Below are 15,067 nucleotides of genomic sequence, written 5' to 3'. Positions count from 1 at the left end.
GGGGGGGGGGGGCTAGGGAGGGCAGAGGGCACCTCCCTGAAATGACTTTTTTCAGATTGGGATCCCTGAGAATGAATGTACCCACAGTTTCGCTGGTTGAATGAGCTATGCAATTTTATTATAGATAGCGAGCTTAGTAAATATTTTTAGATATGATTGGGTTGTTTAACCTGCACTTTGAGTGCATGGATATGATTGTGTACATATAGTAGGAAAATGTTTTTGAGTGTCATTTTGAATAGGCTGCCAATGCACAGGAATCGTCATGCAGCATTTTTCTGGGACGCAGCACACCACAACAACCCTGCGTTTGAAAAATGCTGCAGAGTAATAGCATGCATTGTGGTGTATTGCAATGCATCTGCATTGGAGCTGCATTTGCTTAGTGCAGGGATGGCCAACTCCGGCCCTCCAGCTGTAGTGAAACAACAAATCCCATGAAAAATCTCTCTCCGGGAGGCATGTCTGTGGCTGTAAAAAAATCTTGCAAAGACTCATGAGATTCGTAGTTCCACCACAGCTGGAGGGCCGCAGTTTAGCCATCCCTGGCTTAGTGCATCTGGTTGCCATTTTAAAATGAATAGCACCACAATATGCTAATGCAGGTAACGTGCAATAAGGTGCTCTACATTAACATGTGCATTGATACACGTGTTACCCCAACCCACCCAGTTGCAAAAGTGGGTTTTGGCCCTTAACCTGAACTATTTAGGGCAAAGTGACAGTGCCTGTGATCCTCAACTCTCCAGCAATTCCTCACCACTCTTTTCTCCATCGCAACCGCCCCCAAAATACCTGGTTTGGGAACCTAGAGGGATCAGTGATGTCACGTCCTCTTTTCTCTAAATAGACAAAGTGACAGTCTCTCTTATTAGCGGCTTTTTCACAGATTATTGTAGTTGTCCTTAGAATGTAAAAATATTTTTTTAATGTGTGCTGAATAAAGGGGTATATTTATGAATAAGTGAAAGTGATATTCACCAAACATTCACTACAGGTGTATCTTACTGGTGCAGATTTAAATTACAATGGTTGATTTAGTCTGGCAAATACCACATTCACTGCTTTAGCCCCCGTTTACACCTCTGCGATGTGCAGAGGTGCTGCAAGGTGCGTTGTGGTGTGCTGCAGTAGGGCGGTCTATTTTTGAATGGGCTCCTACTGCGGCTACATTGTGCTGAAAGAAGTGCAAGCAACTTTTTTCTAATCACTTTGCACTACTTTACATGGTAACAAGTTACCATGTGATGTAGTGCGATAACAATGCACATGCGATGGCTGCATGTGTTGGGGTGCCATTAAGAAATAATGGCATCACAGTGCATCTAACATTGCGTCATGCGATGCAGTTTTGCATGCGACGTGCAATATTGCGTGCATGCAAAACTGTGAACGGAGCCTTATAAATATGCCTTAAAATCACTACTTTTCTTTCTAAATACATACTGACATTAACTGTAGCAAAGAAAAGCATGATGACAACATTTTTTTTTTTATAGTGAGTACAGTTTCTGATACATGAAACTTTGTATTTTGACTATGTATATTTACACTCACCGGCCACTTTATTAGGTACACCTTGCTAGTACTGGGTTGGACCCCCTTTTGCCTTCAGAACTGCCTTCATTCTTCGTGGCATTGATTCAACAGGGTGTTGGAAACCTTCTTTAGAGATTTTAGTCAACATTGACATGATAGCATCAGGGGCCCAAAGTGTGCTAAGAAAATATCTCCCACACCATTACACCACCACCACCACCAGCCTGAACCATTGATACGAGGCAGGATGGATCCATGCTTTCATGTTGTTTACATCAAATTCTGACCTGGCCATCCAAATGTTGCAGCTGGCTTTCCATAGCTTTCCATAGAGTCCGATGCCAGTTGATGTCTTGTATTTTTGTGCCACCTGCAGTGAAGGCAGAAGAATCGAGGTAGTGCTGGTATGGTTAGTACAACTAGGGTGGGGGAGCTCTTTACAAAGGCAGTGTCACTTTGCCCTCCATGCTCAAGATTCATAGGCAATGCAATACAACCCAGCTATTCCATGACACCATTTCAGTTATGCCACCTACAGGATCTTTCTCTCCATGAAGTCCCAGCCTCTGTAGGTGGACAAAGAGCTCAGACAGTGCAGACCAGATAACAATGTACTATTAAAAATTATTAGACATAAAATAAGATTATAAACTATAGCTAATATTGGTATTACCATTCAGATGCCTTGAAGAAGCTGAAAGCGTAAACCCATGTCAGGACATATAAATAACTTATACTTGTGTAGCCATCACCCCCGAAGGAGCCGCCAGAATAACCCGGGTCATCACTAGTTGTCTAGGGGTTTTGGTGTTCAGCTGCCCCATTAGCAATTAACCGCCCTCTTCTGGTGCCCAAAAAGCTGATATCCACTCCAGAAGTATAATGCTAAAGAACATTTATTAACATCTTCACACTGGAGACAGAGGGTATGGGGACCCTAGACATCCTGGGTAGTACCGACATAGACTGCAGACTCACCAGATTCTTTTTAGCTTCTCAGTGTAGATCCATTTGTAGCACATCGAATAGGAATGTGAGTAGCGGATGAGTACAGATCGTAGGCAGGAGGGACACCAGACTTGCTCCTGAGGTCCAGGCACCTCCAGGAGCCATCATATTCCCTGGTTCTCCTTCTCTGACAACAGCACAGGCCTCCTCCATACTTGAGGCCCAGGGAAACACTTCCCGCACTCCAGCATTTGCCCACCTCCAGGCCTCAGGTCTAGCCTGGAGGGAAAGCTGGACAGCACCCAGCCCTGTACTAATCCATGGCTGGCACAAGACTAGACTGAGCATATGGCAATTCCCTCCAGTATATGTACCCTATACCAGCATGCAACACTGATTGAGAGAGACCCAGTGATTGGCTGCTGAACTGTACATACACTCACAGTGCCCCTCTTTGGCTGTCCCACACTACAGTAGTCACACTCCACCCAGGTAGGTACAGTTAATGCCAGACACCTGGAATTAACCAGATAAATGCCAACTATTATCCAGCCAGGCTGTCTACAGCTCTGGCAATCACTAAATTTCTAGTAGTCACCTCACAAAAGGTAATGGGGACTACACATGATATGCAAATGTTATTGCAATTGTTATTTTAAAAAACTAGTATAAAAGGTAAAACGTGGTAAAAAACAGCACTCGTGGGTTTTTCTAATCAATGGTTACATATTAATTTTTCTTGGGCCACATAAGGGGGAGTATGTGGCAGGGGTGTGTCATTTAACTACATTACTCTTTGCTAAAAAGGTGTCCATCTTTCTCAACTCAGATATTTGGGAGGTATGTCTAAAATGTTTGGGTATTTCATACACAACAATGAAAGGTTCTTAGCCTTCACCTACTCTGACCAAAACTAAAAACTACACACACATGTGTTTTGTGTATTTGACAATCCACCAACATACTACTGTATCTTTTCGTGACACCTCACCATTTATTTAATAGGCGTGTGGTCATGTATTTATATTTTTAGATGTGTGGTGTTGAATTTATATTTATAGATGTGCACTGCAGCCTTCACAGTGTCTCTTAATTGTGTTGATCCATTATTTTGGCAATAGAAAGCTGATTGAAAGTGGCTGAAATTGCCAGAAAATTGCTGTGTATAGCCAGCATAAGCTTTAACCATCCTGCAGAGTGCTATCCCTTCCCACACATGATATGCCCAGCAATAAGGTGAGGAAATCAAATCATTACAAAGTATGCAAAGCCATTGCATAGACTAAAACTCTTCTCATACCTTTGCATTTCTATTCCTTTTCACTTTCAGTCTGCCGGGTGCTAGCCCAAGAACAACATATCAACTGATAAGAATGACTTTTTTGTGAATGTGTAAAACGGTCAAATATCACAGCTTCTATTTTTATGCAAATATATATTTTCCTCAGCCAAAAGGCATTATCACTTTATGACCTGGCCATGATTAACAATTCCCCAAGACTCAATTAAGGGAAGCTTTGGTTTGGGTCAGATTAATCAGCTGTCATTTCATCTGGGTCACATGAAGCACACAGTAAAAATCTTAATGCTTGCACCGCTCACCCCATCCTTTGGGAAAGAAACTGCCTATTAATTAGGAAGTAAGTAATTAGTAAAACAATATGCTCCTTTAACAGAATGCTTTTTAATCAATCCATCCTTCCTTTTGATTCTTCTGGGAGAAAAATAATGACTTCCGTCCTACTGTATTCATCTAACTAAACAGCACTTTAGCTTAGACTGTATTGGAGTGTTTTATCTCGTGCTGTATTTCATTGATCCAAATTAATTTTTTGCAGTTTCTTGACTGCAAATTTTGTTAGTATGATTTCAACATATTATAGAAGTGCTCCCATAGATCAGCATAGCCATAAGGTATAATTATGTCATGGAAATATGACAGTTTACACATTGTACCCCGTCATATCCCACTGCACCTCATTTTCCCGCAGTGGGCTTCCGATGACTGCAATTATGAACGGGCATTATGCGCTTGCGCACACCGTCCCGTTCGGCATTTGTCTTACGAGCACACCACAAACCCGCCGACAATCGTACGATTCTCGGCGGGTTTTCGAACATGTTCTTAAGACAAAAAGTAGTGCGACCTTACAGTAGCAGAGGTCGCACGCCTTCCATACAGCTTGCGATTATCGTACGATCGCGGAATTTCCCGCGATTATCGCACGATAATCGTAAGGTATATGGACACCTTTACAAAAGGCAAATAAGCGGTTCACTTTGCAAGATAAATTTCACTTGCTTAGGGAATGTAGTGAAAATTCACTATGCAAAGAATACTTAATCATGTGCAGGAAAATTAAAAAAATAGATATTTTTCTTGCATGTGATTGGTTGATGGAAGTCAGCAGAGTATCAAAACGTATTCCCTAAGCTAAGGTGAAATTCCTTTGCAATATGGAATTTCTCTTGCAAAGTAAACAGTCTTTTTGCCTTTAATTAATCAACCCCAATGAATTGGATGAGTTGTGGTGCGCAACAGTGTTCATAAATCAGGCACAAAGGTGGCCATACACTTTACAACCCTCGCATGACTTTTTCTTGCGAGGGTTGTAAAGTAATTAAAAAAACGTACGATCTGCCTATCTTGGACAGGCAGATCGTACTTGCGACTTCCGATGACTGCAATGCTGAACGGGCAGTGTGCGCGTGCGCACACCGGCCCGTTCGGCAGTTATCTCTCGATCATGCTAAAAACCAGCCGAAAATCGTACGATTCTCGGCTGGTTTTCCAACATGCTCGAAATACAAAAGTCGTGCAACCATACAGTAGAAACGGTCGCACGCCTTCCATATACTGCACGATTATCGTACGATCGCGGGATTTGTGTATGGGCACCTTTTATGCTTGTCAGGACTGCATTAACAATAAAGGCAAAAGGGGCAGCTGAAATTAGCCCACTAGGGATCTACCAGAGTAGGGTATATCTACAGGTGAGCTGTAATCAGGAAGGGGGTGGGGGGCAGATCTTAAAGGACAACTTGTACTAGAGGTAGAGTTGTCCTTTAGGGCTTCTTTTTGAGAGTTTTTTTGTTTTTTTTAGAAATCCGAGAGTGACTTTAAAATTAAATGTAGGCAGGCATACAACATTAATTTCCATGGTGGTAAAAGAGCGCAAAGAGGGCAGCAACACAGTTATCATGATGAAAAAGGCATTTTATCAAAAGTAAATTAAAACATATATAGTATACATGCCAAGGTTTCTTATCTGTTTGCATGATTTATGTGATATACCCATAGCAGAAATTGCTGCGAAAGTATTTGTCAGAGTCTTTAATGTTAATAAAACAGAAAAAACGTTAGAATAAAAACTATTTAAAAATGCTTTTATCTCTTTTCCACGCCAGAACGACTTTCCCATTCACTTTCCCATTCATAAAACTGATCTACAAGCAAGGTTCCAATGCAATAGCATTTTACCTTGCAGATGTTTGATTACATTTGAATGTAATCAAACATGTCAATGACTGCATTGTGCTCACAGAAGTAAGGCAGAGATCATGTGCTTCTTTGAATCTAACCAGTAGCAGCTGATCAGGAATATGTGTGACCTATTATGGCCAAGCAAAATTTTTAGTTGTATCATTCAATCAAAATGCAGCATTAAAAAATGCCACCCCCTCATTTTTATATGAGAAAATGTTAGAGGAACTACAGATAAAAATTAAACAAGCTTTACAGTTTCCGTGGTACCTGTGGTTAGATAATTGTGTGTATCTTCCTGCACTCCTTACCGGATCTCCTAGGAGATGATGTCTGTAATAGGGTGCTTGTAGCGACCACGGAGGCACCGTGTAGTCAAGTAGTAATACCAAAAGATGTCACCAGCACTCCAAAAGTAGATTCAATATATCATTCAAAATCACAAGTACTTTCGGAGCCTGATGACGGGGACCCAACGTGGCCCCGAAAGTACTTGTGGTTAGATAATGACCCCTCCCCCAGTTGTGACCTGTTATACCTGATGTCAGGAGACAATCAATTTTGGGTCCATCAAGTCTTTGGATTTTCCCAATGCCCCCCCCCCCCAATAATGTGACTGGTCATACACAACCCCATAAAGTAGAACCGGGGCAAAGCTATTGACCTAAAAATAGCATTTCCACTACGTATGTGCACCAGCATTAGTAATGTAAATTGGGAATCCTTAGGGATAGCACATACACCTTTTAAAGCAGAACTAAATCCTCCTATCCTTTACAGCCAAGAAAGGTGACATCTTAGCCTCTTTTTGGATTGCAGTTGCCATGATGCTGCACATGTGACTAGCTATGACACCGGTCCTTTGCGGGCTTAAAGGTTTGGTTCAGAGCTGATATAAGCACAAGGGCAACCTTAACAGTTGGCATGCCTTAAAAGTAGCTATTTTAGGAAACAGATAAATTGGGCGTCAAGTTCCGCTTTAAAGAAGAACTCTAGGAAATGTAAAAATTAACTCTTGCAGGGTGGCTACCCCTACACAGCAAGGGTTATTTCCTTGTTTTGGTCCTTTGTTTGTTTGGGGACTAAACTAAAAGAAATAAACTCACTTGATCCTCGGTCCCACTTGGCTGCTAGACTCATCCCCATAGCCTCTTTGCCCCCAGGTTCCAGCGGTCTAAGGATCGGTGACGTGAGAATGTCGTAAGCTGCATTAGATGTGAGAACGCAGAGGGACATGCCAACACTAGGGTGGAGGGGGAGAATGATAAGCACTGATTGCTGCAGGACCGAGGATCAGGTGAGTATTTTTTCTGTATTTTAGCACCTAGACCAAAACAAACAGTTAACCCTTGCAGTGCAGGGGTAGCTTCACTTGCAAGGGCTAATTTTTACATTTCCTGGAGTAGTTCTTCTTTAATGTAAGCCCCACCACCCTTTGGTGGTGATTAAGGATGATAGACCGACTCAGTAATAGATAGCTAGCCTCCATGGGGCAGGCAAGCTACGACTTTGGGAAGTAAAGTCAGTATTTGCATACCAGGGTGATTTTCATGGTGCATTGATGGGTTTATACCTTTTTAAAAGAAAGGTTAATTTTAAATTGTTTCCATTAGGGGAATATTATGTGTTCATATATAGCCATCTCAGGAACAAATATTAAGTATGTCATTCTCTGGTCTCGCATGACTTTATTGCACTCTATTTTTTTCTTGCCATTGCCAAGCTTTCACCTCTTTGTCTACATTTTTTTTTAATAGTGCTCAGTTCAGGATACGGTGCACTTACAAATCAATATAGGCATTATATCTCTTTTATTGCAATTTACTTTACAACTATTCATAATTTAAATGTCACTGCTAGATCTCCCAGCAGTGCGATAACACATTTACCACTCTGGCTGAAAACCCAGCATGCAGATGTGCTCTTTTGAAATAATAGTGCGGAATACCACTGAAATCAGAATGCTATTTCACAATGGTAATTGCCCAGCGGAAGATACTGGCTTGCTGTGGCATCCTGTATGTTAGAGCTCAAATTGAACAAATATTAAAGGAAATATTTTATTAAGTGCAGTTTTAATAGAAAAAAAAAAAGTTTTATTGTCAAGTTTAACGGGTCTAGAAGAATGCTTTATCAAGTAGAAATTTATTTTCTTAAATCTTGAACAATACTAGAAATTCTCCATTTTGAATATAATGCATTATTTTGTGAAATTAGGTACAGACCAAGCTATTCCTTTTCCCCCCTCTAATAGGAATGTCTTCAAGTGTCTTGCTTACAATTTTGGTCATATGTAAAACACCAACTAATGCAGAGGTGCATTCATTGAACGTCCAGGAAATGTATATTTTATTGTACCAAGTAACCAGTCTTAATATTAGCCTCCTGTAATCGCCTGTAAAGCAGCAAACAGACTGACCAAGGAAGAGCTGGCAATTACGCCGGGGTACAGGCACATGTGCTGACAGGGAACATGTGACCAAGGGAAATAGCAGAGTGAACAGAGGGATGACTTGTTCACTGTGCTATATGTACCTTACCTCCAGCTTCCATACATCAGGGTGACATCAGCATAGCTCTCACGGGATAATGCTCCAGCATGGTGTACCGTAGGAGCATCTGCTTGCGAGATTGGGGCTACTCAGCTGGAAGGATGATGTCACCCTCCCTTACATGCCAGTGGTGGGAACCAGGGTCAGTATATTAACTAATTATTTTTTAACCAACTTTTTTTACATTTAATTGTAATGCAGTAGTTTTGGATTCTTGGTAAGTAAGGAGACTTTGAATTGTTAGTTCAAGGTCCACTTTAAGTAGGCTTTTAGAAGGTAAATTTTCCGCAGTGAGCAATATTTACATCAATTTGCTGTACTGTTATTTACAGAATAATCACACAGAAATAGCATCCCATGTTACAATAGTTTTTCTTGTTCTACAAGTAAATTTTAATATTTACCATTTGTCAGAAGGGATACTTCTGAGTTTACATAGGTACTGAGGTTTAATATTATAAAGAAAATGAATTAATAAAATGAAAAATGTTGTATGCAAAAATTATCATTTTGCTGTTCTGTGTTGTAATATTTGTCCAAAATTTTGATTTGGGGAATTAATAGTGTTCTCTACCATAGTAATCATACAGTTTAACCATCACTGATCAGTAATCGTCTCTTCTTCACAGGGAACAACCCATATTTAGCACCCGAGCTCACGTTTTTCAGATAGACCCAGTTACCAAAAAGAATTGGATTCCAGCCAGCAAACATGCTGCCACTGTGTCCTACTTCTATGATGCCACAAGAAATGTGTATCGTATCATCAGTGTGGGGGGCAACAAGGTGAGTCACAATGCATTGTATTCAAAAAGCATTAAAGCATAAAGAAACATCTTCTAATTACTTATTTTATTTGTGCAGGCCATCATCAACAGTACCATTACTCCAAACATGACCTTCACTAAAACCTCACAGAAGTTTGGACAATGGGCTGACAGTCGAGCCAACACAGTATATGGTCTAGGCTTTGCTTCTGAACAGAATCTAAGCCAGGTAAAATTAGACTTATGTGCCTGAATACCTATATATCTGATGGGGAAGGTTTAATGTAGCATATGCTGAATTGATTTGGAATGGGTCCTAGTACATTGTGGCTTCACTAAGTACTTGATAGAAATGAAACGTTTCTTGTGTATAAGCATGAACAAACAACAAAGGCTATGGACACTATAATTACGATCATCTAGATCAGGCATGTCAAACTGGTATTTTATGGACCTGCATGCAACCCTCTTACTCCTTCTCTCCGGCCCTCAGTGATTTAAAGACAGGAAGAGCAAACCATACTCTCCCCGCTGCTTGTAGCTGGCATGGGACACTGCAGCTGTCATACGCCAGCTCTACACTGACAGCAGTTTTGTTGCGATCCTTCCTGACTGTGGCACAGCACTGCACTGTCAGCTAATGGCTGACATTAGCCAACTAGATGCTGACTTTGGATCACAGGAGTATATTAGTAAATGTACTCCTGTGACCCAAAAGAGCAGTAAAGCTTATAAACAAAGCTTTGGCTTTACTTATCTTTTAACCTCCCTGGCGGTCTGATTATGCGGGATTTTAGCATGCCAAAGCGGTACATTGTTTTTCATGGCAATTTGTTGTTTTATATTGTAGGCCTGTAATTCTTAGTAAATCTTAGGAATAACTCACTAAATCTGTCCAAACAAGAGTCCAGTAGACATCCTGGGTATGATAACATTTGAAAAACAAAATAATAAATTATAATATAATAAACAATTATAAATAATTATAATATAATAAATAATTATAATATAATAAATAATAATTATAAAAAATTATAATATAATAATTTAAAAAAATGGTCCAGAAAATGGGAATTCTGGGGGCGCTGCCTGATCCGTACCACAGTCAATAGAGTACAGTAAAAGTGCAGGCAGGGCACTGGACAAAGCTCTAGGGACAAAATTGAAGTAAAATAGTTTGATAAATATATGTAATTATAGCAGATTGGGGTGGTGGGGCTTACACTGGACACTTTTGCGCAATCCTGAGTGTGGCTCGGGGTTACCGCTCTTGGTACTGAAAATTAACCCCCGAGCCGCACTGGGGAATACCGCCAGGGAGGTTAAAGTGGAACTTTACTCACCAATTTAAAGTCTCCCAAAACAGTTAAAAACAGTGCAAAACAATTATTGCAATAATCTTAAATTCCAAAGTGCCATCATTTTTTCTGAAATTAAGTAGGTGCAGCCCTCAGAAGACATAATGTGGCCACCTTGACTATTTACAGGGTTAGTCAGTAAATGCTGAAGAGTTTGGAGAAGTCAGGAGAAGTGAACAATCTAGGACAACATAGCTGAACTGGAACGTGAGCTGAATTGGAGAATGTTTCCAAATCCGCCATTTTTTTTCTAGATTGTTCACTTCTCCTGCCTTCTCCAAACCCTTCACCCTTTTGTGAATACTCCTGTTAGTGTGTCAATGTGGACCACTGATTTATCTAAGTTTGATATGCCTGAAATAGATATTTCCTGAACTCTAAAGCTGGGTGTACAGTAAGTCCCCCCATCAATGATCAAAAGATTGATCTCTCAGTTGAAGGATGTCATGCAAGAGGCAGTAGACAGGGTAGCCCACTAATCAGATTTCAGCTAGTTTATCAAGATTGGCGAATGTATGGCCAGCTTAAGCTATAGGTCTAAATATTTTTAGAACCAGATACATACAGTATGTCATAATGTTTAGATGCAGTAAGCACCAAGTTTCATGTATGTAAGACGAGGCTGAACATAGTAAAGAACAGGTACAGTAAAATGAACATCTACCATTAGATCTAGGGATGTCCAGATACCACTTTTTCAGGACCAAGTACAAGTACTTCCACACATGTACTTGCCGATACCAATTACCGATAATTTTTTAAAAAGGGACAGGTGACTTTAAATGATCCATAGTACAACTACATGTTATGTACTATGGATCATGATTTAACCTATTCATGTTAGCAGGGGAAAATTGTAAATCTATTGCTGGAGTGTAGTGGAGGTGTGTGCTGTATATATGTACTACATATACATTACACACGTCCAGTACACTATAGCAATAGATTTACAGCCAGCCCCGTCTCAGCTTCCCTCGCTCACAGTTTCACTCCTATCCCTGTTGCCTCACACGGGGCCTCTCGTAGTCGGCACTGGGCAGGATCGCTGCATCATTCATGAGCTGTAAGCCATAATCATCACAATTATGACAAATCACGGCTTGAATTATCTTGCTTTGCATGAGTCTATCTCATATATTAGTTTCACCTTTTAAGTTGCATTAGTGAAATAAATGAACTTATGCATGATATTCTAATTATTCGAGTTTCACCTGTATACAGTACACATGTCCAGTACACTGCAGTCTGCAGCAATAGAATTACAATTCTCCCCTGCTAACATGAATGGGTTAAATGATCCATAGCACATAACATGTAGTTGTACTACGGATCATTTAAAGGAGAACTATGGAGGTGAGTGATTTTTCACTCAGCCTCATAGTTCTAGCCAACCTGTGACATCCCTAATTAGATCCAAATATTAAAGCAAATGGTAAAAAATATAAAATGGAAAATTTGAGAAAAAATGAACCGACTCTAGCACAAAAGCAAATCTGAGTTTTTACTGCAGAACTAAATGCAGGCGAGTACCACTTTCATGACCCATGTGGTAAAATAAAATCCCATTTTCCAAAGGTATTCTTGTTTAGAGGTTTCAAGCAAAGGTAATAAAATAGCAAAAGTGTAGCGGACTGCAGATCTCCCCCTCTGGGGGTTCCAAATGTTACAGAGGCATGCTACTCCCTCTTGCAAGCTTCAGAGAACAAGAGAAGAAAAATCCCAATGCATCTTACATCACTAAAATCTTTGTTCAAGGAAAACTTTGAGGTTCTATGGACATTTGTGTTGAGAATCCATATGTTACTGTGGCATTGTTCCGGTTCCTATGAGACATACCTTGCAGCACAACCTAACACAATGAGATCACATATGCAGTAAAACCCTAGGGATACCACATTTTGGGTTCTACTTTAAAGGGTGCACACTCCTGATCTGAAATGAATGGTTATTAATAGTGATAAATGTATTAGAAGACATGTATAGATATATGGTTAGTAGTGGGATCTACTTCTTTAGTATTACATATATCCCCTACAGAGGGGTGTTATTGAGGTTGAATGCATGCAAAGCAGAAATTCAGTGACCCACTTTTGAGTGCACTAAGCTGCAGTTATCATACAAATCATAAAATATTAAAGCACTGTTGTATGCTTATAACACGAATTATAAAAAACTGACTATGATCGCTTTCCAAATTAGATGAGTATGTTACATACACTATTAGTGTATATTGGTTCTTCCTTGTGACTATAGTTCAAAAGTGAACTCCAAGCAAACATATTGATACACAGTTAAAATAAATACTGGTATGTGGCTATTGTTTTGCCTGCCAAATTGTTTGTAATCCTTTGTTTTGTTTTTTTTAAGGTCTTGTAATCCTTTGTAAGTCTTGTGATTCAGCCATCGTTACCAAGTACAATAGCTAGTCCTACCATAGCTGGATCTCCACTGCAGCACTACTGCAGAACCTAGATACACTTTCAGTTTGTTGATTGGATAAATAAAGGAAAAGCAGCGGACTCATAAGGCCATCCTTTTACTCACTCACTCACACTCGTATAGACTGTAGGTTCATATACATACAGTAAAGCCTGACATAACATGCTTGCCCTCACTTTCCAGGTTGATTGCTGTTGTACAGGGGATGAGAAAATGATAGCATATGCAGTATAATACAGTGTATATAATTCCTTCACTAGATGGTTTTTAAACATACATTGATTGAAGCTCATTTTAACCATGCTTAAGGCACTTTTTGGGTATTTCTCCAAACATTCCCAACAATGTTAGGGCATTCTTAGATGTTATGATCTTAACAAAGCTGAGGGCTAGCAATATAAGCATAGCTACTGTATGCTTTAATATGGGTGCCTTTAGATAGATCGGAGCATTTTCTGAATAGACTGGTGCCTTTTATATGCTCTGGCATTTTAAAATGTTGCTAAATGAATATGTAAAATAGTAAAATTAAAATAATATAATTTTAAAATGGTAATAATTTGCTGCTTTTTTAGCTTATGAGTGTATTTTTATATTATACTCATTTATTTAGGAAAAGGTCCTTATTTAACAGATGCACTTTGATTACAGGATATACTGTACCTATAACACTCTGTTTCAAACTATGCAGGTCTTTCTTAGAAAGCCAAGCAATGTCAGCATGTTTTCAAGCAGCTGCTGTAGAATGGCTAATTACTGTATAGCAGAATTACACCCTCATATCCTTTATAGCCAAGGAAGGTGCCATCTTAGCCTCTATTTGGATTGCAGTTGCCTTGGTGATGCACATGTGATCAGCTATATCACCAGTTTTTTGAGGGCTTGAAAGTTTGGTTGAGAGCTGAAATAAGCACACTGGCAACATTGACAGTTGGCGCTCCTTAAAAGTAACTGTTTTGGAAGACATTAAATTGGTGGGTCTAGTTCCTCTTTAAAGTGATATTAAAGTCACAAATATTTTTCTCCCCCCGTGCTGCTTTAACCAGTTGAAGTCCGCGGTGCTAAGCCCCCTTCCTGGCCAGGCCATTTTTCAGTATTCAGCGCTGCGTTACTTTGACTGACATTTATTCCGTCATGCAACGCTGTACTGAAATGAATTTTATACCATTTTTTGGAGACAAAGCTTTCTTTTAGTGGTATTTAATCAGCACTGGGGTTTTTATTTTGTTACTTAAGAAAAAATTACCGAATTTAAAAAAAAACTGTTTCCCCTATATTAAATGATAAAACATTTATTATTACTACATTTTTTGGTAAAATATAAAAGACGGGGTCACGCTTCCCCCTATATAATAGCAAAGGCACACTGACAGGTCCTCTTTATGGAGACATTAGCTGTTTAAAAAAGAAAACAGAGGCACGGACTAAGCTCTTATTAACATACAATGCCGCTACCTCTTTGTTAGGACAGACAGTGTTCATATCTAAATTACAACTGATGAAATCTGCCAGCACGGTACAGACAGGATTAATTAGAGTAAACTTAACTTGGCTCTGCTAACATAGTAACCAACCTGGAATGGCTCAAAATTCTTCCTTTCTACTGTACACCTCATCTTTGTTACTTTATTTGCAGTGAGTAAATAAAGAGAAAAAAACCATGTTTACATTATTACAGACTAATAATCTGGCAAGTGTGGAAGCGGCTACTGTACATGTGAGCATTTGTGGGCTGTATATAGTCACGAACTGCAACCTTTGAACATACTGAACTATATCTACAGTCCCTCCATCAGATCAGATATCTGCAGTATACCGTGTTTCCCCGAAAGTAAGACCTACCCCGAAAATAATACCTAGCACTATCTTCAGGGGTTTCTGTAATATAAGACCTACCCCGAAAATAAGACCTAGTTCGGTGGTAGACCTCATATTACAGAAATCCCTGAAGATAGTGCTAGCCGCAGCTCCCTCCCTCCC

General features: G+C 39.8%; 1 protein-coding gene across 2 annotated transcripts in view; it reads left to right on the top strand.

Annotated features, from left to right (window-relative positions):
* The window catches only part of HOMER3 (homer scaffolding protein 3), a 131,269-nt gene that overhangs the window by 60,727 nt on the left and 55,475 nt on the right, over positions 1-15,067 (top strand). For both annotated transcript variants that reach the window (XM_018573500.1, XM_018573499.1), the window contains 2 exons: positions 9,153-9,309; positions 9,388-9,519. In XM_018573500.1, the coding sequence (XP_018429002.1) occupies positions 9,153-9,309; positions 9,388-9,519 (289 nt within the window). The remainder of the gene's footprint in view (positions 1-9,152; positions 9,310-9,387; positions 9,520-15,067) is intronic.

Source organism: Nanorana parkeri, unplaced genomic scaffold (assembly GCF_000935625.1).
Source record: "Nanorana parkeri isolate BGI_ZX_2015 unplaced genomic scaffold, ASM93562v1 scaffold2402, whole genome shotgun sequence".
Classification (NCBI taxonomy): Eukaryota; Metazoa; Chordata; class Amphibia; order Anura; family Dicroglossidae; genus Nanorana; species Nanorana parkeri.
This window is presented reverse-complemented; position numbering and strand designations above follow the sequence as displayed.